We start from the raw sequence: 22928 nt of genomic DNA, 5'->3' as shown, positions 1-22928 counted from the left end.
GGGTTATTTACCCCCCCCCCCCACTCCTCTCCCCTCCCGGGTTATTTACCCCCCCACAACTCCTCTCCCCTCCCGGGTTACCCGCCCCCCCTGTGTGGGGGGTATTTACCCACCAGCAGCGCGTATCGCAGGGGTATTTTCCCGAACAGCTTCCCCGGCTCCGCGGCGAACAGCAGCACATGACAGGCGTGTTTGTAACCGGGCAGCGACCGCGACTCCCGGCGCGACACGGGCCGATAGCCCGGCTCCGCCATCGCCCCTCTCTCACAGACACACAGCCCGGTCCCGCTTCGGCCGCCGCTCACTCTCTCACACAACAGCGGCACCGGCCCGGGACCGCCCACTCCACCCCGCAACCAATCACCGCCCGTTCCCACTCACTGACATCCAATCACCGCCCGCTCCCACTCACTGATATCCAATCAGAGCACGCTCCCACTCTCAGCCAATCAATTATTACTCCCACTCACACCCGCCCACCAATCAAAACCGGTTCCCACTTAGCAACAGCCAATCAGAATCCGCTTCCCCCCTCATCCAATCAACTGTCGCTCTCCTCATCACCTGCAGCCAATCAGCGACCGCTCCCCCGCTCACCGGAAGCCAATCAACGTCCACTCCCAGTTGTAGCCAATCAGAGTCCCTGTACCCGCGCTCAAAGCCAATCAGCTCCCGCTCCATCTCAAACCCAATCAACGCCCGGCTCTCCGCCGCAACCAATGAACACCCGATCTCTCACACCAGCAGCCAATCGGCATTCCGTCCCCCCTCAACCAATCACAATTGGTTATTCGCCATCAGCAGCCGCCACCGGCAGCCAATCAGAGCCGTCGCCCCGGCTCCACGCGGACAATCAAAACAGGCCGCATCCTGGCCCCGCCCCCACCCCCCCGCTCAGCCAATCAACCACGTCCTGGCCATGATTGACGTCGAGATTCTCCAATCAGAAGTGGCGCCCATCCGCCTTTTTGACTGACATTTCTTCGGTCCAATCAGCTTCCAAGGCCTCCCGGGCGGGGTGGTGCGCTTTCAGCCAATCAGCAAGCTGCTGCACAGATTTCCAGAATTTTCCATTCGTAGATCACTTATCGATAAATTAATCAATAAATCGATCTACAAATCAACTGATTAGCCAATCAATAAATCAATCAACTGATCAATAAATCAATTGATTAGCCAATCAACAAATCAATCAACTGATCAATAAATCGATTAACTGATTAATATAAAAAAAATTAACTGATCGGTAAATCAACCAATTGATCTACAATTCAGTTAACTGATCATTAATTCAATAAACAGATCCATATATCAATCAGTAGATCAATAACCAATAATGTGAGTGAGGGGGATTCGGGATTATCCGGGTGGGTGGGTGAGTGGGATCCGGGATTATCCGGGTGGGTGGGTGAGTGGGATCTGGGATTATCCGGGTGGGTGGGTGAGTGGGATCCGGGATTATCCGGGTGGGTGGGTGAGTGGGATCTGGGATTATCCGGGTGGGTGGGTGAGTGGGATCTGGGATTATCCGGGTGGATGGGTGAGGGGGATCCGGGATTATCCGGGTGGGTGGGTGAGTGGGATCTGGGATTATCCAGGTGGATGGGTGAGGGGGATCCGGGATTATCTGGGTGGGTGAGGGGATTGGGTGGGTGGGATTATGTGGGTGAGGTGGATCCGGGGTTATCTGGGTGGGTGAGTGAGGGGATCCGGGATTATCTGGGTGGGCGGGATTATGTGGGTGAGGGGGATCCGGGATTATCCGGGTGGGTGAGTGAGAGGATCCGGGATTATCTGGATAGGTGGGTGAGGGGGATCTGGGGTTATCTGGGTGAGTGGGATTATGTGGGTGAGGGGGATCCGGGATTATCTGGGTGGGTGGATGAGGGGGATCTGGGATTATCTGGGTTGGTGGGTGAGGTTTTTGCCTCTTGCGGATCTGGAACAGTTTGAGTTGGTCCAAGTTGTCAAGGTGCCATGAACTGAGGCCCACACACTTTATGCTGGAATCTCTCTCTGGAGTCTGATCCCAGCAGCGTATCCGAGAGGTTGAAGATTAACACTATTGCCTGTGGTACGGAGAGCGGTGATATGGTTTGAGGCAGTAAAAGGTAGAACATAGAACATTACAGCGCAGTACAGGCCCTTCAGCCCTCGATGTTGCGCCAACCAGTGCAACTAATCTAATGATCCTCTAACCTAAACTATTCCAGGTGACTCAGACCATCTGCGTTCTGTATTTTAGTACCTGGTCTGTGTTGGAACTTTGTGCTGCTGAAAGTAAAGCTGTGCTCTGGCCGATGTGTTAGGGGGAATAGGCCTGTCCTTGCAAAAATAACCATAATAGCGGCTTGTGATTGGTGATGACCACAGAGTGACGCCCACATGGTGAATTGTTTAATTTCGTAGATGATGGCCAGCCCTTCTTTTTTGCTGTTAAGGATAAATCCTTGCCTGAAATCCACTGCCTGGATCTCTGTCCAGAAGTGCCAAAAGGCTGGACATCTAGTACCCCCACAAGCATCTGTGCTCACTGGTTCCAAAGACGGGATTCATATTTGCGGGGAACACACTGAATTGGAACAACAGAGATAACTAGCTGTTAAGATTCGTACTTTGTCATGTTTAAGTATTTTAATTGGTAAATGTTACGCTAATTCTTTCGTTAATTCCAACTGTGTTCTTAAATAGACTTTGTTTTAGTAAAAGCTTCCTAGTGGGTCACTGGGATCATACTTGGAGTGAAACACATTATGATCACCCTAATGCCAAAATCAAATGCAAAAGTTGGGGATCTAAGCTAACTTCATAAAGCACCTTGGAGTTTCTGCTCCAGTCTTTAACATATATTTAGACCACATGCTAGCTTTGCATTACATTCCTCTGTAATTGGATATCTGTCCACCTTAGCAACTTAGAATCATAGAATTCCTACAGTGTAGGAGGCCATTCAGCCCACAAGACTGTACCTACATCTTATCCAGGCCCACCTAACCAGTCGAAACGTGGACTCATGATCAACCGCCACAGAACGCGAGCCCAGACTCATGTTCAACTGCCACAGAACGCGAGCCTGGACTCGCGTTCAACTGTTACAGAATGCGAGCTTGGTCTTGCGTTCAACCACCGCTCGAAGCTGTCAATCGCGTGCTCAGCCACCGTGTATCGCGCTCCAGCTCGCTACCACAATCTCCGTTGGCAGAAAGTGGCACGAACCTCTCGTTTCCAATAACACAGGCGCAAGACACACATGCGGAGCTCCTCCCTTTTCCAATGCTGTTTATTCAGAGTTCACAACATGTCCCTGTGTGAATCCCAGGCCTCGCTTCTCCGAGCATCAGGAACCTGGAGACTGAGGGACGGGGTGGGGGGGGCGGTTTCAAGAACATTTCTGATCTCACTGCTGCTCCTGGGAGAAGGGCTGGGGGTCCAAGCAGGGGATTGGGCGGGGGGGGGGGGTGGAAAAGAGGGCAACGCGGTAAAACCAAATCAGGTTCAAGTCATCAAACTTCTGGCCACAAACTCCGAGATCCCGGGAATGGCGGGATCCCTCTGGCTGTGCTGGCCGCTGTAACGCAGGACCAGGGGAAGGAGAGTGGTCCGGAATGGCACCGATCAGCAGCGGGAGTGAGGGGCAAGGGGGTGCCAAGGCGGGCTGAGCCTGGGACACCTCGGCACTGAAAGTGATGCATCACCACTGACCGCACGCAATCCCTTGTTATCAAGAGGGGTCTGGATGTCAAAGGTGGGGGGCCCATCCTGCAAATGCCGATGGATGTAAGGTCTGGGAGGCAGAATTCCAGGACTGGACAATAGGGAAAGGGTGATGGACAGTCAGTGGGTGTGAAGGGGAGAGGGGGCAGGGGGGGAAAGGGGAGAGGGGGCAGGGGGGAAAGGAAAGAGCGAGTCCGTCTGGTCTGGGGGCTGGAAGTGGGGGGGGGGGGGGATGTTCAGGGCGAAGTCAGTGCTGTGACAGGCCGTATGGCATGGTGTGGGGGGGCTGTCCCTGTTCCACGGGATCTCCCTGTGCCGTTACGAGGCTGAGTCCGATGCCTCTGAGCTGTCCTTGATGTCCGTGCTCTCAGTGGCCTCGCTGACCTCACTGACGTCCTTGCTGTCGCCGCTGTCCTCAGCCCCCTCGCGGCCCCTGCTCAGCACGCCCGCCGCGCACTTGTCATCCCGGCAGCACTCGGAGAGATGGTTAGACCGGTGGTGGGCCCGGTGGTCCAGGGAGGCCAGTACCAGTGGTTTCAGACGCTCCCTTGTGTCCGCTTGTTTCCTGAACTGGAGAAAAAGCCAATAGCAATGAAGTGGATCCCCCCAGATCCCCGGAGTGACAGAGGCCACGTACACTGCAGCCCCCTCACCCACCCCACCCTCCGAAACCCCCCCTCCCCCCAGAAACCCCCCAAAGCAACCCCCCCACCCTCCAAAAACCCCTCCTCCCAGATACCCCCGCAGCAACCCCCCACCCTCCAAATCCCCGCAGTAAACCCCCAACCTCTGAAACCCCCCTTCCCCCCGCAGCAGCCCCCCTGCTCCCAGAAACCTCCGCAGCAACTCCCCACCCTCAGAAACCACCCCCCCCAGCTGTCCCCCCCCACCCTCAGAAACCACCCCCCCCAGCTGTCCCCCCCCACCCTCAGAAACCACCCCCCCCAGCTGTCCCCCCCCACCCTCAGAAACCACCCCCCCCAGCTGTCCCCCCCCACCCTCAGAAACCACCCCCCCCAGCTGTCCCCCCCCACCCTCAGAAACCACCCCCCCCAGCTGTCCCCCCCCACCCTCAGAAACCAGCCCCCCCAGCTGTCCCCCCCCACCCTCAGAAACCACCCCCCCCAGCTGTCGCCCCCCACCCTCAGAAACCAACCCCCCCAGCAGTTCCCCCCCACCCTCAGAAACCCCCCCAACAGCTCCCCCACCCCACTCTCCCCCAGAAACATCCCCACCCCCAGAAACCCCTGCAGCAGCCCTCCCACCCCGAAACCCCTCCAACAGCCCCCCCACCCCCCAGAAACCCCCCCAGCAACCACCCCACCCCCCAGAAACCCCCCCAGCAACCACCCCACCCCCAGAAACCCCCACAGCAGCCCTCCCACCACCCCCACCCTCCCCAAATCCCAACACCTCCACAAACTAACCCAACATACGCAGCAGCTCCCTCGCCCCCCCCACCCCTCCACAAACTAACACTGAGCCCTTTTCCAAACACCACACTCCTCCAGAACTCAACCCCCTATTCTCCCAACCTCCCCAAACTACCAACAGACAGCAGCCCCCAAACCCCTCCACAAACTAACCCTACTCTTTCCCAAACATCACACCCCTCCACAACGCCAACAATTTCCCAAACTACCCCCCCCACCCTCCCCAAACTACCCACACACCCAGAACCACTGCACCCTCCCACACCCTCTCCAACTCCCAACCCCTCCACAACCTAACCTCACCCCCTCAGAATGAGGGTGGCACAGTGGCAGTGGTTAGCACCGCTGCCTCACAGCACCAGGGACCCAGGTTCGATTCCCGGCTTGGGTCACTGTCTGTGTGGAGTTTGCATGTTCTCCCCGTGTCTGTGTGGGTTTCCTCCCACAGTCCGAAAGACGTGCTGGTTAGGGTGCACTGGCCGTGCTAAATTCTCCCTCCCGTACACGAACAGGCGTCGGAGTGTGGGCGACTAGGGGATTTTCACAGTAACTTCAATGCAGTGTAAATGTCAGCCTACTTGTGACAGTAATAAACTTCCTAAAAACTTTTTTAAACTTTTAAACCCCCTCAACCCTCAGAACTCCCCTAATAAATAAGCTTTAAATAAGGCATTGGAGCTGAGGGAGGCCATTTGGCCCATCGAGTCTGCTCCAACATTCAATGACTGATGTGATGAAGCAGTGGGCACGGGCATTCAGCCTCTGACCTTCGGGTAAACGTTCTCCAAGGCGGCCTTCACGACACACGACAGCGCAGAGTCGCTGAACAGAGACTGATAGCCAAGTTCCGCACACATGAGGACGGTCTCAACAGGGATCTTGGGTTCATGTTGCACTATCTGTAACCCCCGTGACTTGCCTGGGTTTGCAAAACCTCACTTACTGTGCTGTCTGGAGACAATACACATCTCTTTAACCTGTGATCAGTGCTCCTTCCACTCACATTGTCAGCCACTTCAGGTCTTGAACAGCAGGTTAGATGTAAGGATTCGCATTCTAATCAGTAATCTCTAAACTGTCTGTGCTTTATATGCTCTGTCTGAGGCCAGAACTCTCCATTCACCTGACGAAGGGACTAACCCCGAAAGCTTGTGAGTCTATTATCAAATAAATCGGTTGGACTAAAACCTGGTGTTGTCAGACTTTTTACTGTGTTTACGCCAGTCCAACGCCGGCATACCCACATCGTGATGAAATAATCCACAGCTCCCACTTTCCCGTCTTATCCCTGTAATCCTCCATTCCCTCACTGATTAAAAATCTGTCTGTCTCAGTCTTGCACATACCGGAAGACCCAGTTCTGGTCTCTCTCCCGCCACCTTCCAGACCCATACAAGCGGAAACACCTTCTCTACGTCAACTGAATCTCCACTGGCCAGGCTTCTCTGGAAAATTATTCCCAAACAACAAGAGACAAACAAACCTCATCAGCCATTAGAGTCAGATCCCTCTTCATAGCATATGCATCCTCGCCATCAGCGTAATACTTGGGCTCCACCTCACTGATCCTGCATGGGGGGGGGAAAGGATTGACAGTTTATTTATCGGTGTCACAAGTAGGCTTATATTAACACCACAATGAAGTGACTGTGAAACTCCCCCCGTCACCATGCCTGTTCGGGCAGACTGAGGGAGAATTTAGCACGGCCGATGCATCTAACCCAGTGCGTCTTTCAGACTGTGGGAAAAAACCCACCGAGCACCGAGGAAGCCCACACAGACACAAGGAGAACGTGCAGAATCTGCACAGACAATGTCCCAAGGCTGGGATCGAACCCGGATCCCTGGGGCTTTGAGACAGTAATGCTGGCCATCGTGCCACTGAGTCAGACAATACCTTCAGCTCCAGTTTTAAAGGACTGAGTGGTCTATTTCTGCTCCTTTTCTCAAATGTTGGGATTGCATTGACTACTTTCCAATTCCTGGGAGCCACTCCAGGATTTAGGGAATCCTGGAAGACCAAAACCAATGCATTCACTATATCTTTCGCCACCATTTTTAAAACCTTTGAATGGAAGCATCATGTGCAGGGGACTTCTCATCTTTTAGCCCCAGTAATTTCTCCTGGGATATTTCTTCATTGATACTAAATTCTCTTAAGTTTCTCATTCTCATTAGCCATGATGTGGAAATGCCAGCATTGGACTGGGATGGGGACAGTAGGAAGTTTCACAACACCAGGTTGAAGTCCAACAGGTTTATTTGGTATCATGAGGTTTTGGAACGCTGTTCCTTCATCGGCTGAGCCGACAGTTGGGTTCACAAACACGGCAGATATGAACACTCAATTGCAAGATAATGGCTGGAATGCAAGTCTTTACAGGGAATCAAATCTTTACACATACAGACAATGTGCGTGGAGACAGGGACAATCACAGGTTAAAGAGATGTATATTGTCTCAAGCCAGGACAGTGGGGGGAGCGGGGGGGCGTTGGGAGGGGAATGTCAGGAAGCACTTCCTCTCACAAATGGGAATGGGAATCTGGAACTGGTAAATATAGGATATCAAGCTTTCAGTTTAGGATATCTTAAGACAGAAAATGATGTGGTGAGGCAGAAGGGTTCAGGGAGGGAACACCAGAGCTCACAGCCCTGTCCCACCTCCCACCCAGGCAACTGAAGGCAGCACCACCAACGGTGGAGTCCTGGGAATCGGGGAACAAGCTCGGGAGAAGCACAGGGACCGCAGAGGGGCGTAAGGCAGAGTTCAGCAGCAGCAAGGAGGGGGGAAAGGGAAATTTGAGGATGAGTTCAGGTCTAGACCGCACTTACTGGAAGTTTAGCGTGTTCGAGTATAGATGTAAAGCTGCTCGATTGCTGTAACAGGAAAAAAAGAAAATCACAAACTAATATTCGAGCATCATCTACTGAACAAGGATTAACATTCCATCTCTGCAACACACTCCCCACAATCTCACACACACATTGAACCCCGCAACACGCCCCCCACAGACTCACACTGAACCCCGCAACACACTCCCCACAGACTCACACACACACACTGAACCCCGCAACACACCCCCCACACACTCACACTGAATCCCGCAACACACTCCCCACAGACTCACACACACACTGAACCCCGCAACACACTCCCCACACACTCACACTGAATCCCGCAACACACTCCCCACAGACTCACACACACACTGAACCCCGCAACACACCCCCCACAGACTCACACTGAACACCACAACACACTCCCCACAGACTCACACTGAACCCCGCAACACACTCCCCACACACACACACTGAACCCCGCAACACGCCCCCCACACACTCACACTGAATCCCGCAACACACTCCCCACAGACTCACACACACACTGAACCCCGCAACACACTCCCCACAGACACTGAACCCCGCAACACGCCCCCCACAGACTCACACTGAACCCCGCAACACACTCCCCACAGACTCACACACACACACTGAACCCCGCAACACACCCCCCACACACTCACACTGAATCCCGCAACACACTCCCCACAGACTCACACTGAACTCCGCAACACGCCCCCCACAGACTCACACACACACTGAACCCCGCAACACACTCCCCACAGACACTGAACCCCGCAACACGCCCCCCACAGACTCACACTGAACTCCGCAACACGCCCCCCACAGACTCACACACACACTGAACCCCGCAACACGCTCCCCACAGACTCACACTGAACCCCGCAACACACTCCCCACAGACTCACACACACACTGAACCCCGCAACACACTCCCCACAGACTCACACTGAACCCCGCAACACACTCCCCACAGACTCACACACACACTGAACCCCGCAACACACTCCCCACAGACTCACACTGAACCCCGCAACACGCCCCCCACAGACTCACACTGAACTCCGCAACACGCCCCCCACAGACTCACACACACACTGAACCCCGCAACACGCTCCCCAGACTCACACTGAACCCCGCAACACACTCCCCACAGACTCACACTGAACTCCGCAACACACTCCCCACAGACTCACACTGAACTCCGCAACACGCCCCCCACAGACTCACACACACACTGAACCCCGCAACACACTCCCCACAGACACTGAACCCCGCAACACACTCCCCACAGACTCACACTGAACCCCGCAACACACTCCCCACAGACACTGAACCCCGCAACACACTCCCCACAGACTCACACTGAACCCCGCAACACGCCCCCCACAGACTCACACTGAACTCCGCAACACGCCCCCCACAGACTCACACACACACTGAACCCCGCAACACGCTCCCCAGACTCACACTGAACCCCGCAACACGCCCCCCACAGACTCACACTGAACCCCGCAACACACTCCCCACAGACTCACACTGAACCCCGCAACACGCCCCCCACAGACTCACACTGAACCCCGCAACACACTCCCCACAGACTCACACACACACACTGAACCCCGCAACACACTCCCCACAGACTCACACTGAACCCCGCAACACACTCCCCACAGACTCACACTGAACCCCGCAACACGCCCCCCACAGACTCACACACACACACTGAACCGCGCAACACACTCCCCACAGACTCACACTGAACCGCGCAACACACTCCCCACAGACTCACACAGAACCCCGCAACACACTCCCCACAGACTCACACTGAACCCCGCAACACACTCCCCACAGACTCACACACACACTGAACCCCACAACACACTCCCCACAGACTCACACACACACTGAACCCCACAACACACTCCCCACAGACTCACACACACACTGAACCCCACAACACACTCCCCACAGACTCACACACACACTGAACCCCACAACACACTCCCCACAGACTCACACTGAACCTCACAACACACTCCCCACAGACTCACACTGAACCCCACAACACACTCCCCACAGACTCACACTGAACCCCGCAACACACTCCCCACAGACTCACACTGAACCGCGCAACACGCTCCCCACAGACTCACACTGAACCGCGCAACACGCTCCCCACAGACTCACACTGAACCGCGCAACACACTCCCCAGACTCACACTGAACCGCGCAACACACTCCCCACAGACTCACACTGAACCGCGCAACACACTCCCCACAGACTCACACTGAACCCCGCAACACACTCCCCACAGACTCACACTGAACCCTGCAACACGCCCCCCCACAGACTCACACTGAACCCCGCAACACACTCCCCACAGACTCACACTGAACCGCGCAACACACTCCCCACAGACTCACACTGAACCGCGCAACACACTCCCCACAGACTCACACTGAACCCCGCAACACACTCCCCACAGACTCACACTGAACCCTGCAACACGCCCCCCCACAGACTCACACTGAACCCCGCAACACGCTCCCCACAGACTCACACACACACACTGAACCCTGCAACATACTCCCCACAGACTCACACTGAACCCCGCAACACGCTCCCCACAGACTCACACTGAACCGCGCAACACGCTCCCCACAGACTCACACTGAACCGCGCAACACACTCCCCAGACTCACACTGAACCGCGCAACACACTCCCCACAGACTCACACTGAACCGCGCAACACACTCCCCACAGACTCACACTGAACCCCGCAACACACTCCCCACAGACTCACACTGAACCCTGCAACACGCCCCCCCACAGACTCACACTGAACCCCGCAACACACTCCCCACAGACTCACACTGAACCCCGCAACACACTCCCCACAGACTCACACTGAACCCCGCAACACGCCCCCCCACAGACTCACACTGAACCCCGCAACACACTCCCCACAGACTCACACTGAACCCCGCAACACGCCCCCCACAGACTCACACTGAACCCCACAACACACTCCCCACAGACTCACACTGAACCCCACAACACACTCCCCAGACTCACACACACACTGAACCCTGCAACACACTCCCCACAGACTCACACACACACACACTGAACCCTGCAACACACTCCCCACAGACTCACACTGAACCGCGCAACACACTCCCCACAGACTCACACTGAACCCCGCAACACACTCCCCACAGACTCACACTGAACCCCGCAACACACTCCCCACAGACTCACACTGAACCCTGCAACACGCCCCCCCACAGACTCACACTGAACCCCGCAACACACTCCCCACAGACTCACACTGAACCCCGCAACACACTCCCCACAGACTCACACACACACTGAACCCCGCAACACGCCCCCCACAGACTCACACACACACTGAACCCCGCAACACACTCCCCACAGACTCACACTGAACCCTGCAACACACTCCCCACAGACTCACACTGAACCCCGCAACACACTCCCCACAGACTCACACACACACTGAACCCCGCAACACGCCCCCCACAGACTCACACACACACTGAACCCCGCAACACACTCCCCACAGACTCACACTGAACCCTGCAACACACTCCCCACAGACTCACACTGAACCCCGCAACACACTCCCCACAGACTCACACATACACACTGAACCCCGCAACGCGCCCTGGGCCCGAGTCCAGAACGGGGGGCGCCCTGGAAGAGGATGGCGAGATTACCTTTTGCGAACGTGTAAGGAAACGTATCGGGCATTGAAATTCTCGATCATGGCTCTGGACGCCTGGTCCATCAGCTTCTGGGCCAATCCTAGCCGCCGGTGTGACCTTTTCACAGCCTGCAGGAAGAAGAGTATAACTCACATCCGATCATGTGAGGTGGAGTCAGGGTTAGGGAGGGAGATCAGTGAAGAGTGCATCCCTTCACCCACCTCGATTCCTCAGCCCGTCCCTTATTACCATTCTCCCTCTCTCCATCCCGTTCACCCAGAGCTCCGTATCTGGAATCAGTCTCCCAATCCCACCCCTGTGGTTCCCTCCCCACCCTGGTCTATGCCGCACCCCCACCCTCCCCGGAAGTCTCTGCACCCCCTCTCCCCTCCCCATGCCTCCCAGTCTCCGTTTCTCCTCTCACAGGTTTCCCCTTCCCCCACTTCACCCAGTCTCCGGACCTCCTCTCCCTGTCCCTCTTCTCCCTCCACTCCCTCTCCCAGTCCCAGTTTCTGTCCTCCCCTACTCCGGTCTCCATCCCACCATCTGGCATCCGTGCCAGGCACAGTCTTGCCCTCTAACCCGCTCCTTACCAGGGAGGTGATGTGTCCATGAGGAACATCGTCAGGATCCTCTTCCCTGAGAGAGAGAGAAAAGTAAACCCTCAGACTTAGAGTGAAAACAGAGTCAATCCCTCCGAGGGACTTTCACAAACAGCGAATGACACGGTGGCTCAATGACTGGCTCGGGATGGATACAAAGAAAACTACAACACAGGAACAGGCCCTTCAGCCCTCCAAGCCTGCACTGATCATGCTGCCCCAACTAAGCTAAAAATCCTCTGCCCCTACTTGGTCTGCATCCCACAGGGGATGTGGGGAGTGGGGGAGAGTGTGGGACTTGCTCCCACAGGGGGAGGGGGGTAGAATGTGGGACTCGCTCCCGGGGTGGGGGGAGAATAGTGTTGACGAGTTCAAAAGGGGAAGCTAAATAAACACGAGGGTGAAAGGAGTAGAAAGATGTGGGAGAATGGGGGAAATGGAGCGAGAGGTGTGAGAAGTCTGTTGTAGGGCAGGAATACCAAGGCGGAACCGAGGGGCCAAATGGCCTGTTTCTGCGCTGTATGTCTGCCTAACATTCTGTACAGCTGAATGAGCAAACACAACTTTGTCTCTTACTTACATCTTAGCCAGAACGTAACCCACAATCTTTCCGTTCTCATCCTCTGCAATGTAAGAAAGCTGGAGGGAAGGAGAAAGCCAGTTAGTGAAGAACATGACTGAACAGTTGCCAGTCGTCGGTGCCGAGGGAGCGCCGCGCCGCCGGAGGGTCGGTGCCGAGGGAGCGCCGCGCCGCCGGAGGGTCGGTGCCGAGGGAGCGCCGCGCTGCCGGAGGGTCGGTGCCGAGGGAGCGCCGCGCCGCCGGAGGGTCGGTGCCGAGGGAGCGCCGCGCCGCCGGAGGGTCGGTGCCGAGGGAGCGCCGCGCTGTCGGGCAGATCATACCTGGGGCCACGATAAGCCATGGTAGAAGTAATACTTCATCTGGTAATTTTCTGGCAGACACAGCAGGTTGCAGTGCTGCATGTTCATCAGGTCCTCAGGCTGAAAACAGAGGAGGGGAATAGTCACACACTGATATTACCCTGTCCCCTCACTCCCCAGCCAAACAGTGAACAGGAGGAGGAGGCCATTCAGCCCATCCAGCCTGCTCCGCCAGTTCATGATCAGACACTTCTGTGGCCTTTAACTCCACATTATGCCCTCTTTTGTATCATCATTCTCAACATTACCATATAATGATCACTATTTCCTAAATGCTCCCACACTGAAACTTGATCTATTTGACTCATCTCATTCCCAACATCCCTTAACGTTCACAGAAGACCGCAAGAACCTACAGAAGGTTGTGAATGTAGCCCAATCCATCACTCAAACCAGCCTCCCATCTATTGACTCTGTCTACACTTCCCACTGCCTCGGGAAAAGCAGCCAGTATAATTAAGGACCCCACACACCCTGGACATTCTCTCTTCCACCTTCTTCCGTCGGGGAAAAGATACAAAAGTCTGAGGTCACGTACCGACCGACTCAAGAACAGCTTCTTCCCTGCCGCCGTCATTAAATAGACGTACCTTGCATTAAGCTGTTCTCTATACCTTAGCTATGACTGTAATATTACATTCTGCACTCTCTCATTTCCTTCCCTATGAATGGTATGCTTTATCTGTATAGCAGCCAGGAAACAACACTTCTCACTGTATCCCAATACAAGGACCAAAATGAAATCAAATCAAAATCCTCCTTATTTTGAAACTGCTTCCCCTGATTCTAGACTTCACAAATTCAAGGAATCACTTTCCCTCTTCCACCCTCGCTATCTTTTTAACTCATAAAGTAATAGAGGTTTACAGCATGGAAACAGGCTCTTCGGCCCAAATTGTCCATGCTGCCCCCTTTTTTAAACCACTAAGCCTGTCCCAATTGCACACATTTGGCCCAGATCCCTCTACACCCGTCGCACCCACGTAACTGTCTAAATGCTTTTTAAAAGACAACATTGCACCCGCCTCTACTACTACCTCTGGCAGTTTGTTCCAGACACTCACCACCTTCTGCGTGAAAAAAACACCCCTCTGGGCCCTTTTGTATCTCTTCCCTTTCACCTTAAACCTATGCCCTTTAGTTTTAGACTCCCCTCCCTTTGGCAAAAGATATTGACTATCTAGCTGATCTGTGCCCCTTATTGTTTTATAGACTTCTATAAGATCAGCCCTCAGCCTCCTACGCTCCAGAGGAAAAAAGTCCTAGTCTATCCACCCTCTCCTTATAACTCAATCCATCAAGTCCTGGTAGCACCCCAGTCAATATTTTCTGTGCTCTTCTGCACAAGTGTTTTGATGGATTCAATCAGATCATCTCTTACTCTTCAAAACCGTAAGGGGAGACAGGCCCCAGTTTGCCATAATCTCTCTTCGTAAGACAGTGCTACCATCCCAGGATGAGGGGGGATTAAAGACAGTTTGAGCTTGATCAGGAACACCAGATGACATCTGCTGCTTCAAGGGGCCTGCTGCCGAGATTGGGCTGGGGAGAATTTACTACAGCAACGAAGGTCCAGTCCAACAAGAAAGGATGTTGGGAATGAGATGGGCCAAGTAGATCAAGTTTCAGTGCGGGTGTATTTAGGAAATAGTGATCACTGTATGGTAAAGTTTAGAATGATGATAGAAAAGAGTGATAGGCCACCCAAAGTTTATTTATTAGTATCACAAGCAGGCTGACATTAACACTGCAATGAAGTTACTGTGGAAATCCCCCAGTCGCCACACTCCTGCCTGTTCGGGTACACTGAGGGAGAATGTAGCACGGCCAATACACCCTAACCAGCATGTCTTTCAGACTGTTGTAGGAAACCAATGCAGAAATGGGGAGAACGTACAGACTCCACATAGACAGAGACCCAAACCAGGAATCAAACTGGATCCCGGGCACTGTGAAGCAGCAGTGCTAACCACTGGGTCACCGTGCCGTCACAGGGGGAATCCTGATTCCTCGCACCTCTGGTCCAGAGGGTGCAGCAGAGACTGGGATCGATCTTCCTTCATGCCTGCCTGCCTCCCCCTCAAAATCAGGACTCCAGACTATCACTATAGATGGGGGGGGGGGGGGGGGGGGGCTCCACTCAGAAGTGGGGCGGAGCCTGAGGAAGGGGTGTGGTCTGGGGAGGAGCACAGGCTTGGGTTCTGGGCGTAGTTGTCATGGGAATGGGGCGTGGTCTGGGTTGAGGGCAGGGCCAGTGAAGGTGTAGCATGGTGAATGACACGTGGCTTGATTTGGGGGCGGGACTTGGTGAATGACAGGTGGGCTGGGCTGGGCGGGGCCTGGGAATGGGGCGTGCCCTGGTTGGGGGCGGGGCTTACTGGGTGACACCTTCACTGGTTGGGGGCGGGATATAAATAATAAAGCCTGGACTAGGGGCGGGGCATGGACAATCGGTCCGGACTCGAGGCGGGGCCTTCGTTGGGGGCGCGGCCCCGGAATTGGGCGGGGCCTGTTGTCCGCCATTTTGTGCAGCGTGAGGAGGGTGGGGGAGGGGAAGGCGTCTCTCAGAGACTCTGAACCGGGGAGCCGCTTTCATAGAATTCTTTATCCGCCCATTGACACATCCACTCCACCCCCCACCCCCCACCCCCAAAGCTGTGTCTACAGCCCCGCTCCCTCACTCACCCGGGCGTTGCGGATATTCATGGTGCCGCTTCCCACTCCCGGAGCCGCAGTTTCACACTGACTGTCCCCAGGCCGCAGGCCTCAACCGCACCGCCCCCCGCGCCTCCCCGCCAATTAGCAGCCGCCGAGTCTCTCAGCCAATCATCACAACCGATTCTCCGCCAATCAGTGGCCCTATCCTGGCCCCTCACGCCAATCACAGCCAACCGCCTCTCCACCAATCAGCGATCCGATCCTTCTTCGCCAATCACAGCCGACCGCCTCTCTGCCCCTCAGCCAATCCAATGGCCGGCCGGAAAGGACCGATTGTCCAATCGACATCAGGAAGGTGCTGATCGACAGCTGCCTAATCCAATCAGACAGTACTCTTCAACAGTGCCACACTCTGGCCCTGAAACAATCCGGAAGCGCAGCTTTGGATTGACAGCCGCCTAGACCAATCAGGTGTGGTACTATAACTGATTGACAGGTGCATTTACCAATCGTGATTGCCACCCGGGACCAGGTTTCAGCCAATCAACTGGAGGGTCTGACTTTTCGGTCCCACCCATTCTTAAAGGGGAATGGTCAGTGATTCAGAGTCATGGAAGGTAAATCAAACTGGGATCTTCCTGATCTTGGATCCTATTCCTGAACCTGATGTAGCCAGGAGGTTCCAGATGGATGGATTCACAGCAGTGATACCCAAATGAATGAGTGACTTTGCTGTCCCCTGCTTAATGAGGACAAAGTCCTGGCCTTTAACCTCAAGGAACGGTCACTGATAGAGCGACACAGTGGTAAGCACTGCTCCCTCTCAGTGCCAGGGACCCTGGTTCAATTCCACCCTCGGGTCACTGTCTGTGTGGAGTCTGCACATTCTCCCCGTGTCTGCCTGGGTTTCCTCCGGGTCCTCCCACTGTCCAAAGATGTGCAGGTTAGGTGGATTGGCCATGCTAAATTGTCCCTTAGTGTCAGGGGGATTAGCTAGGGTAAATACATGGGGTTACAGGAATATGGTCTGCGTGGGATTGTTGTCAGTGCAGGCTCGATGGGCTGAATGGCCTCCCGCACTGTAAGGATTCTATGAAGAGGGTGATATAATTTTCAAATGGCCTCTTTCTGCATTGTAGGGATTCTGTGGATAAACTGTCCTTTGATGTCCAAAGATGCGTACGTTAGGTGGATTGGCCATGGTAAATGCATGGGGTTATGAGGATAGGGCAGAGGAGGTGCCCCTGGGTAAAGATGCTTTGTTGGAAAGTCGGTGCAGACTTGATGGGCCCAATGGCCTCATTCTGCACATCTGGGCATCTTGCTGTGAGCAAATCTGCCACTTAACATTACGTGGGTATGCCGGCGTTGGACTGGCGTAAACACAGTAAAAAGTCTGACAACACCAGGTTTAGTCCAACCTATTTATTTGATAATATACTCGCAAGCTTTCGAGGGGTTACCCTCTTCGTCAGGTGAATGGAGAGTTCTGGCCTCAGACAGAGCATATAAAGCACAGACAGTTTAGAGATTACTGATTAAAATGCGAATCCCCACACCCAACCTGCTGTTCAAGACCTGAAGTGGCTGATAATGTGAGTGGTAGGAGCACTGATCACAGTTTAAAGAGATGTGTATTGTCTCCAGACAGTACAGTAAGTGAGGTTTTGCAAACCCAGGCAAGTCACGGGGGTTACAGATAGTGCGACATGAACCCAAGATCCCTGTTGAGACCGTCCAAGTTCCGCACACATGAGGACGGTCTCAACAGGGATCTTGGGTTCATGTCGCACTATCTGTAACCCCCGTGACTTGCCTGGGTTTGCAAAACCTCACTTACTGTACTGTCTGGAGACAATACACATCTCTTTAAACTGTGATCAGTGCTCCTACCACTCACATTATCAGCCACTTCAGGTCTTGAACAGCAGGTTGGGTGTGGGGATTCGCATTTTAATCAGTAATCTCTAAACTGTCTGTGCTTTATATGCTCTGTCTGAGGCCAGAACTCTCCATTCACCTGACGAAGAGGGTAACCCCTCGAAAGCTTGCGAGTATATTATCAAATAAATAGGTTGGACTAAAACCTGGTGTTGTCAGACTTTTTACTGACTTAACATTACAACAGTGAACATATTTTCAATGGAGTATTTGATTTTGAGGAGCTTTGGGGGATCCTGACATGTCCTTTCTGGCTGCTGATGGCACTGCAGTGCCTTGGGTGGTGGGAGGTGGAATTACCCTGTGACATGTTGACACTGGTTTGGCCATTGTAAATATAGTCAATCGTGATTAATAATGGTCAATAACTTGACCAGAAGTGTGTGTGCATGTCAGTTTTATTAACAGCAATACTCTTGGGAGTGAGTTGTATTTTAAAACAAGTCTGATAGTTTTACAGTTTATAGAAATTATTTTCTGGGTTAAATGCAAGTTATCGAGACTTTCACAAGCCCGTGTGTGCATTCCTCTCACTTTCCACTAGCTCTTCTCTCCTGTATTGGGCTGTTCCTGGTAATTATTTGTCTGAATGTGATTGGGTTCTGGGTTCCGTTCAGAGTTGGTGTTCTGGTTTGCTGGTTCCCAATTCCGTGGCATTGGGGACTGGGCCTTTAAGGAATCCTCTCCCACCTGGGGCTCTCCTCCAGGTGCTGTATCCCCACACCTGGGTCTTGCTCCTTTAGCTTCTCTGCATCTCCAATGACGACTGCTCTTTTAACATTTGCAGGCGGTGGGCGCCTGTCCCTTTAACCCAGGCGGTGGGCGCCTGTCCCTTTAAGCTGCGGCCTACCTCAGGCTTGGGGCGAGATGCAGCTCAGCATCAAACTGCTGCATGGGACCGAGTGCCGGCTGGAGGTGAGGGAGAGGCAGAGGAGGGTGAGGGACTGAGGGAGGAGGGGGCGGATAGTGAGGGGGACTGATAGGAGGGAGTGAGAAATGGGGAACCCGGATAGTGAGGGGCTGATACTGGATCCAGATCCTCAACAACCCCACAATGTGTTTACCCCAAAAAACACCCTCTGATCTCAATCTCTCTGGAGAAGCCCCCCCCCTTTAATCCCCCCCCACCCCTTTAATCCCCCCCCACCCCCACCACTTTAATCTCCCCCCCCCACGACCACTTTAATCTCCCCCCCCACGACCACTTTAATCTCCCCCCACCCCTTTAATCTCCCCCCCACCCCTTTAATCTCCCCCCCCACCACTTTAATCTCCCCCCCCACCAGTTTAATCTCCCCCCCCACCACTTTAATCTCCCCCCCCACGACCACTTTAATCTCCCCCCCCCCACGACCACTTTAATCTCCCCCCCCCACGACCACTTTAATCTCCCCCCCCACCACCACTTTAATCTCCCCACCCCACCACTTTAAACCGCTCCACCACCCACCCGCCCCCGGAGAAACCTCCCCTTTAATTCCCCCACTCCCCACCTCACTATCAGAGTTAGATATTCATCCGGGGAAGCATCATCTCAGCTGAATGAAGCCCCCCATAGTCTAATAGCTCAGCACCACAGCTACAACTTGCACCTGCAGGACACCTTGACACAAAGCTTAAACCCCCCCCCCCCCAACTTCTGCCCTCCCCATCTGAGTCAGCACGACATTCGTTCCAGGAGCAGCTACACAGCTGAGTGATGCCCCCCAGAGCGTAATAGCCCACCACGACACTTTGTTTTTGCATAACACCCTCCAACAGACAAAGCAGAGCTGCTCCCTCTCCAGCCAAAAGATTGAGAGATATTCCACAGGACAAGGATGGTCAGGGAGCACCCCCAGTGGAGGAGCGATGGGAATCGGGGGATGCTCGAGAGGCCAGAATTGGAGGAGCGCACAAATCTGTAGGGATAGGGAGGGGGTATAGGGGCTGGAGAGGTTATAGGGATAGGGAGGGGGTGCAGGGGCTGGAGGAGGTTACAGGGATAGGTGAGCAGTGAGTGATTTTGTGTTCAGACTCTCTCTGTTTCTCCAGGTCCCTGAGAATGAGCTGGTTGCCGCAGTGAAGATGATCATCGCCGAGAAGATGAAAATTCCCGTGGTTCAGCAGCGCTTGTTGTACAAGGGCAAGGCTCTGTCAGGTAAAGGCCCCCGCGGTGCAGGGACACTGGGGGGACCGGGACAGGGAGGGGGGTCTGCGGCACAGGGACACCGGGGGAGGAGGAGCGGGGTCTGCGGCACAGGGACACTGGGGGAGGGCCCCCGCGGTGCAGGGACACTGGGGGGACTGGGAGGGGGAGCGGGGTCTGTGGCACAGGGACACTGGGGGAGGGCCCCCGCGGTGCAGGGACACTGGGGGGACGGGGAGGGGGGTCTGCGGCACCGGGGGGCTGTGGGGGAGGGTCCCCGTGGTGCACGGACACTTGGGCGGCGGGGGGGGGCGGGGGGCGGGGACAGGGAGGGGGAGGGGAGGTCCTCAGCACAGGGACACTGGGGAATGGGGAGGGGTGTCTGCAGCACAGGGACACCAGGGCAATTGGGGGGGAATCCCCAGTGGCACAGAAACGCTGGGGGTGTTGGGGCCATGGCGCAGGGACCCCGGGGTGTTGGGGGGTGCTGGTGGTGAGGGGGCATGGTGCAGGGACGGCGGGGGCGGGGGGGTGAGGGGGCATGGTGCAGGGGGTGCGGGGGTGGGGGGCCGCAGGGACCCGGGGGGTGGGGGGGGTGAAGGGGCATGGTGCATGAACCCCGGGGGGGGGGCGTGAGGGGGCATGGTGCAGTAACCCCGGGGGTGCGGGGGCATGGTGCAGTAACCCCGGGGGTGCGGGGGCGCGGGGGCATGGTGCAGGAACCCCGGGGGGGGGCGTGAGGGGGCATGGTGCAGGAACCCCGGGGGGGGGGCGTGAGGGGGCATGGTGCAGTAACCCCGGGGGTGCGGGGGCATGGTGCAGGAACCCCGGGGGTGCGGGGGCATGGTGCAGGAACCCTGGGGGGGGGTGGTGAGGGGGCATGGCGCAGGGACCCCGGTGAGGGGGCATGGCACAGGGACCCCGGTGAGGGGGGCGGTGAGGGGGCATGGCGCGGGGACCCCGGTGAGGGGGCATGGCGCAGGGACCCCGGTGAGGGGGGCGGTGAGGGGGCATGGCGCAGGGACCCCGGTGAGGGGGCATGGCGCAGGGACCCCGGTGAGGGGGGCGGTGAGGGGGCATGGCGCAGGGACCCCGGTGAGGGGGCATGGCGCAGGGACCCCGGTGAGGGGGGCGGTGAGGGGGCATGGCGCAGGGACCCCGGTGAGGGGGGCGGTGAGGGGGCACGGCGCAGGGACCCCGGGGAGGGGGGCGGTGAGGGGGCATGGCGCAGGGACCCCGGGGAGGGGGCAGTGGGGGGAGCCCATGTGTGGCGTTGTGAAGCCTGTGACCTGACGAGAGTGGATGGTTCCCGCTGGCAGATGAACACAGACTGACTGATTACGGGATCAGGGACAACACCAAACTGAACCTGGTGGTGAAACCAGCAGAGAGACTCTCTCCAGATGGAACAGCCCAGCCCAGCAGAGCCCAGCCCTGGCAACTGGTGTGGGAAATCCTGGAGAAACACTTCGCACCGGCCGACGCACAGAAAGTTCTGGATCAGCTGCAGAAGGTACTCACCCCCCCCCCGCCCCCCCCCCCCCCCCCCCCACTCCACCTGCCCCGCTTCCCCCCACTCCGCCTGCCCCTCTCTTCCCCCCCCCGCCTGCCCCTCTCTTCCCCCCCCCGCCTGCCCCTCTCTTCCCCCCCCCGCCTGCCCCTCTCTTCCCCCCCCGCCTGCCCCTCTCTTCCCCCCCCCGCCTGCCCCTCTCTTCCCCCCCCCCCGCCTGCCCCTCTCTTCCCCCCCCCCCCCGCCTGCCCCTCTCTTTCCCCCCCCCCCCGCCTGCCCCTCTCTTCCCCCCCCCCGCCTGCCCCTCTCTTCCCCCCCCCCCCGCCTGCCCCTCTCTTCCCCCCCCCCGCCTGCCCCTCTCTTCCCCCCCCCGCCTGCCCCTCTCTTCCCCCCCCCGCCTGCCCCTCTCTTCCCCCCCCGCCTGCCCCTCTCTTCCCCCCCCCGCCTGCCCCTCTCTTCCCCCCCCCGCCTGCCCCTCTCTTCCCCCCCCCCCCCGCCTGCCCCTCTCTTTCCCCCCCACCCGCCTGCCCCTCTCTTCCCCCCCCCACCCGCCTGCCCCTCTCTTCCCCCCCCACCCGCCTGCCCCTCTCTCCCCCCCCCCACCTGCCCGCCCATCTCTCTCTTTTTCTCTCCCCTTCCTCTTTCTCTCTTTTTCTCTCCCCTTCCTCTTTCTCTCTCTGTTTCACTCCCCCTCATGTCTCCCCTTGTCTCTCCTGTCTCTGACTCTCGTTCTCTCTCTCTCCCTCCCTCAGGACTATGAGCGGACGTTGCGAGTCCTCAGCTTGGATGACATCGAGCGAATGTCCACACGGATTCTCCACCCAGATTCGGCAGAGCTGATGGAGGTGACCTTACTGGAATAGGGACTGTGTGAGGGTGTCTGTCCCCCACCCAGAGGTCACCCCCTCGCTGCTTTTCTCTTTTCTCTCTCTCTCTCTCTCTGTTCCTCATTCATCCTTCTCTTGTCTTTGTGTTTGGCTGCACGGTTGAAGAGCTCAGAGTGAGCTTGCTTCCTTCTGGAATGTTCTAGCCTGATCTCTGAATGTGAATTATTAAAACTCTCAACATCAGCAGGAGGTGGAGCGAAAACTTTCTACGAATAAAGCATCAAATCTGTCTGAGCGAGGGGGAGGTCTCGTCTGAGTCAGTAAGGGACGGGTTCCACAGCACTTAACCCCCCTGAGACCTGCCCCAACCACTCAGAGAAATACTCCAGGAATCCAGAATGAAACTTCCAGGGTCGGTGCCGAGGGAGCGCCCCGCGCTGCGGGGGGGGTCGGTGCCGAGGGAGCGCCCCGCGCTGCAGGGGGGGGGTCGGTGCCGAGGGAGCGCCCTGCGCTGCGGCTGGATTGGTGTGTAAAGAACCTTGCCCTCATTTGCACAAGTGAATAAATTATAGTCCCTCTC

At 56.2% G+C, this 22928-nt stretch overlaps 2 protein-coding genes across 3 annotated transcripts; one reads left to right on the top strand and one right to left on the bottom strand.

Annotated features, from left to right (window-relative positions):
- Positions 1 to 3931: 3931 nt before the first annotated feature.
- naa10 (N-alpha-acetyltransferase 10, NatA catalytic subuni) lies at positions 3932 to 16053 on the bottom strand. Of its 2 annotated transcripts, none has more exons than XM_080185210.1 (8): positions 15970 to 16053; positions 13246 to 13344; positions 12926 to 12984; positions 12337 to 12382; positions 11756 to 11871; positions 7981 to 8025; positions 6631 to 6715; positions 3932 to 4284 (listed from the first exon to the last, which is right to left on the bottom strand). In XM_080185210.1, the coding sequence occupies exons 1-8, from the start codon at positions 15988 to 15990 to the stop codon at positions 4033 to 4035; spliced, it is 723 nt and encodes a 240-aa protein (XP_080041336.1). In that variant the 5' UTR covers positions 15991 to 16053; the 3' UTR covers positions 3932 to 4032. The 2 variants fall into 2 exon arrangements, with proteins under 2 accessions (XP_080041336.1, XP_080041337.1); XM_080185211.1 differs by having other exon boundaries at positions 4085 to 4279.
- Positions 16054 to 18673: 2620 nt separating this feature from the next.
- On the top strand, positions 18674 to 22642 carry ubl4a (ubiquitin like 4A). Its single transcript, XM_080185212.1, has 4 exons — positions 18674 to 18798; positions 19918 to 20023; positions 21331 to 21524; positions 22274 to 22642. Exons 1-4 carry the CDS (start codon positions 18751 to 18753, stop codon positions 22382 to 22384), a joined length of 459 nt encoding a protein of 152 aa, XP_080041338.1. The 5' UTR covers positions 18674 to 18750; the 3' UTR covers positions 22385 to 22642.
- Positions 22643 to 22928: the final 286 nt, after the last annotated feature.

This window comes from Carcharhinus amblyrhynchos, unplaced genomic scaffold (genome assembly GCF_965287045.1).
Source record: "Carcharhinus amblyrhynchos unplaced genomic scaffold, sCarAmb.v2.hapA chromosome_1384, whole genome shotgun sequence".
Classification (NCBI taxonomy): Eukaryota; Metazoa; Chordata; class Chondrichthyes; order Carcharhiniformes; family Carcharhinidae; genus Carcharhinus; species Carcharhinus amblyrhynchos.
Note: the sequence above shows the minus strand (reverse complement) of the source record. Positions and strands in the feature narration are given on the sequence as shown.

What these genes read in the sequence shown, in the direction of transcription:
- naa10 (XM_080185210.1), bottom strand. Translation starts at nt 15,990, where the DNA reads ATGAATATCCGCAACGCCCGG. An exon ending in ATGGCTTATCGTGGCCCCAG is followed by an intron (nt 12,985 to 13,245) that starts GTATGATCTGCC and finishes CCTTCCCTCCAG; the next exon opens with CTTTCTTACATTGCAGAGGA. An exon ending in GGTTACGTTCTGGCTAAGAT is followed by an intron (nt 12,383 to 12,925) that starts GTAAGTAAGAGA and finishes TCTCTCTCTCAG; the next exon opens with GGAAGAGGATCCTGACGATG.
- ubl4a (XM_080185212.1), top strand. Translation starts at nt 18,751, where the DNA reads ATGCAGCTCAGCATCAAACTGCTGCATGGGACCGAGTGCCGGCTGGAG. An exon ending in GGACCGAGTGCCGGCTGGAG is followed by an intron (nt 18,799 to 19,917) that starts GTGAGGGAGAGG and finishes CTGTTTCTCCAG; the next exon opens with GTCCCTGAGAATGAGCTGGT. An exon ending in TTCTGGATCAGCTGCAGAAG is followed by an intron (nt 21,525 to 22,273) that starts GTACTCACCCCC and finishes TCCCTCCCTCAG; the next exon opens with GACTATGAGCGGACGTTGCG.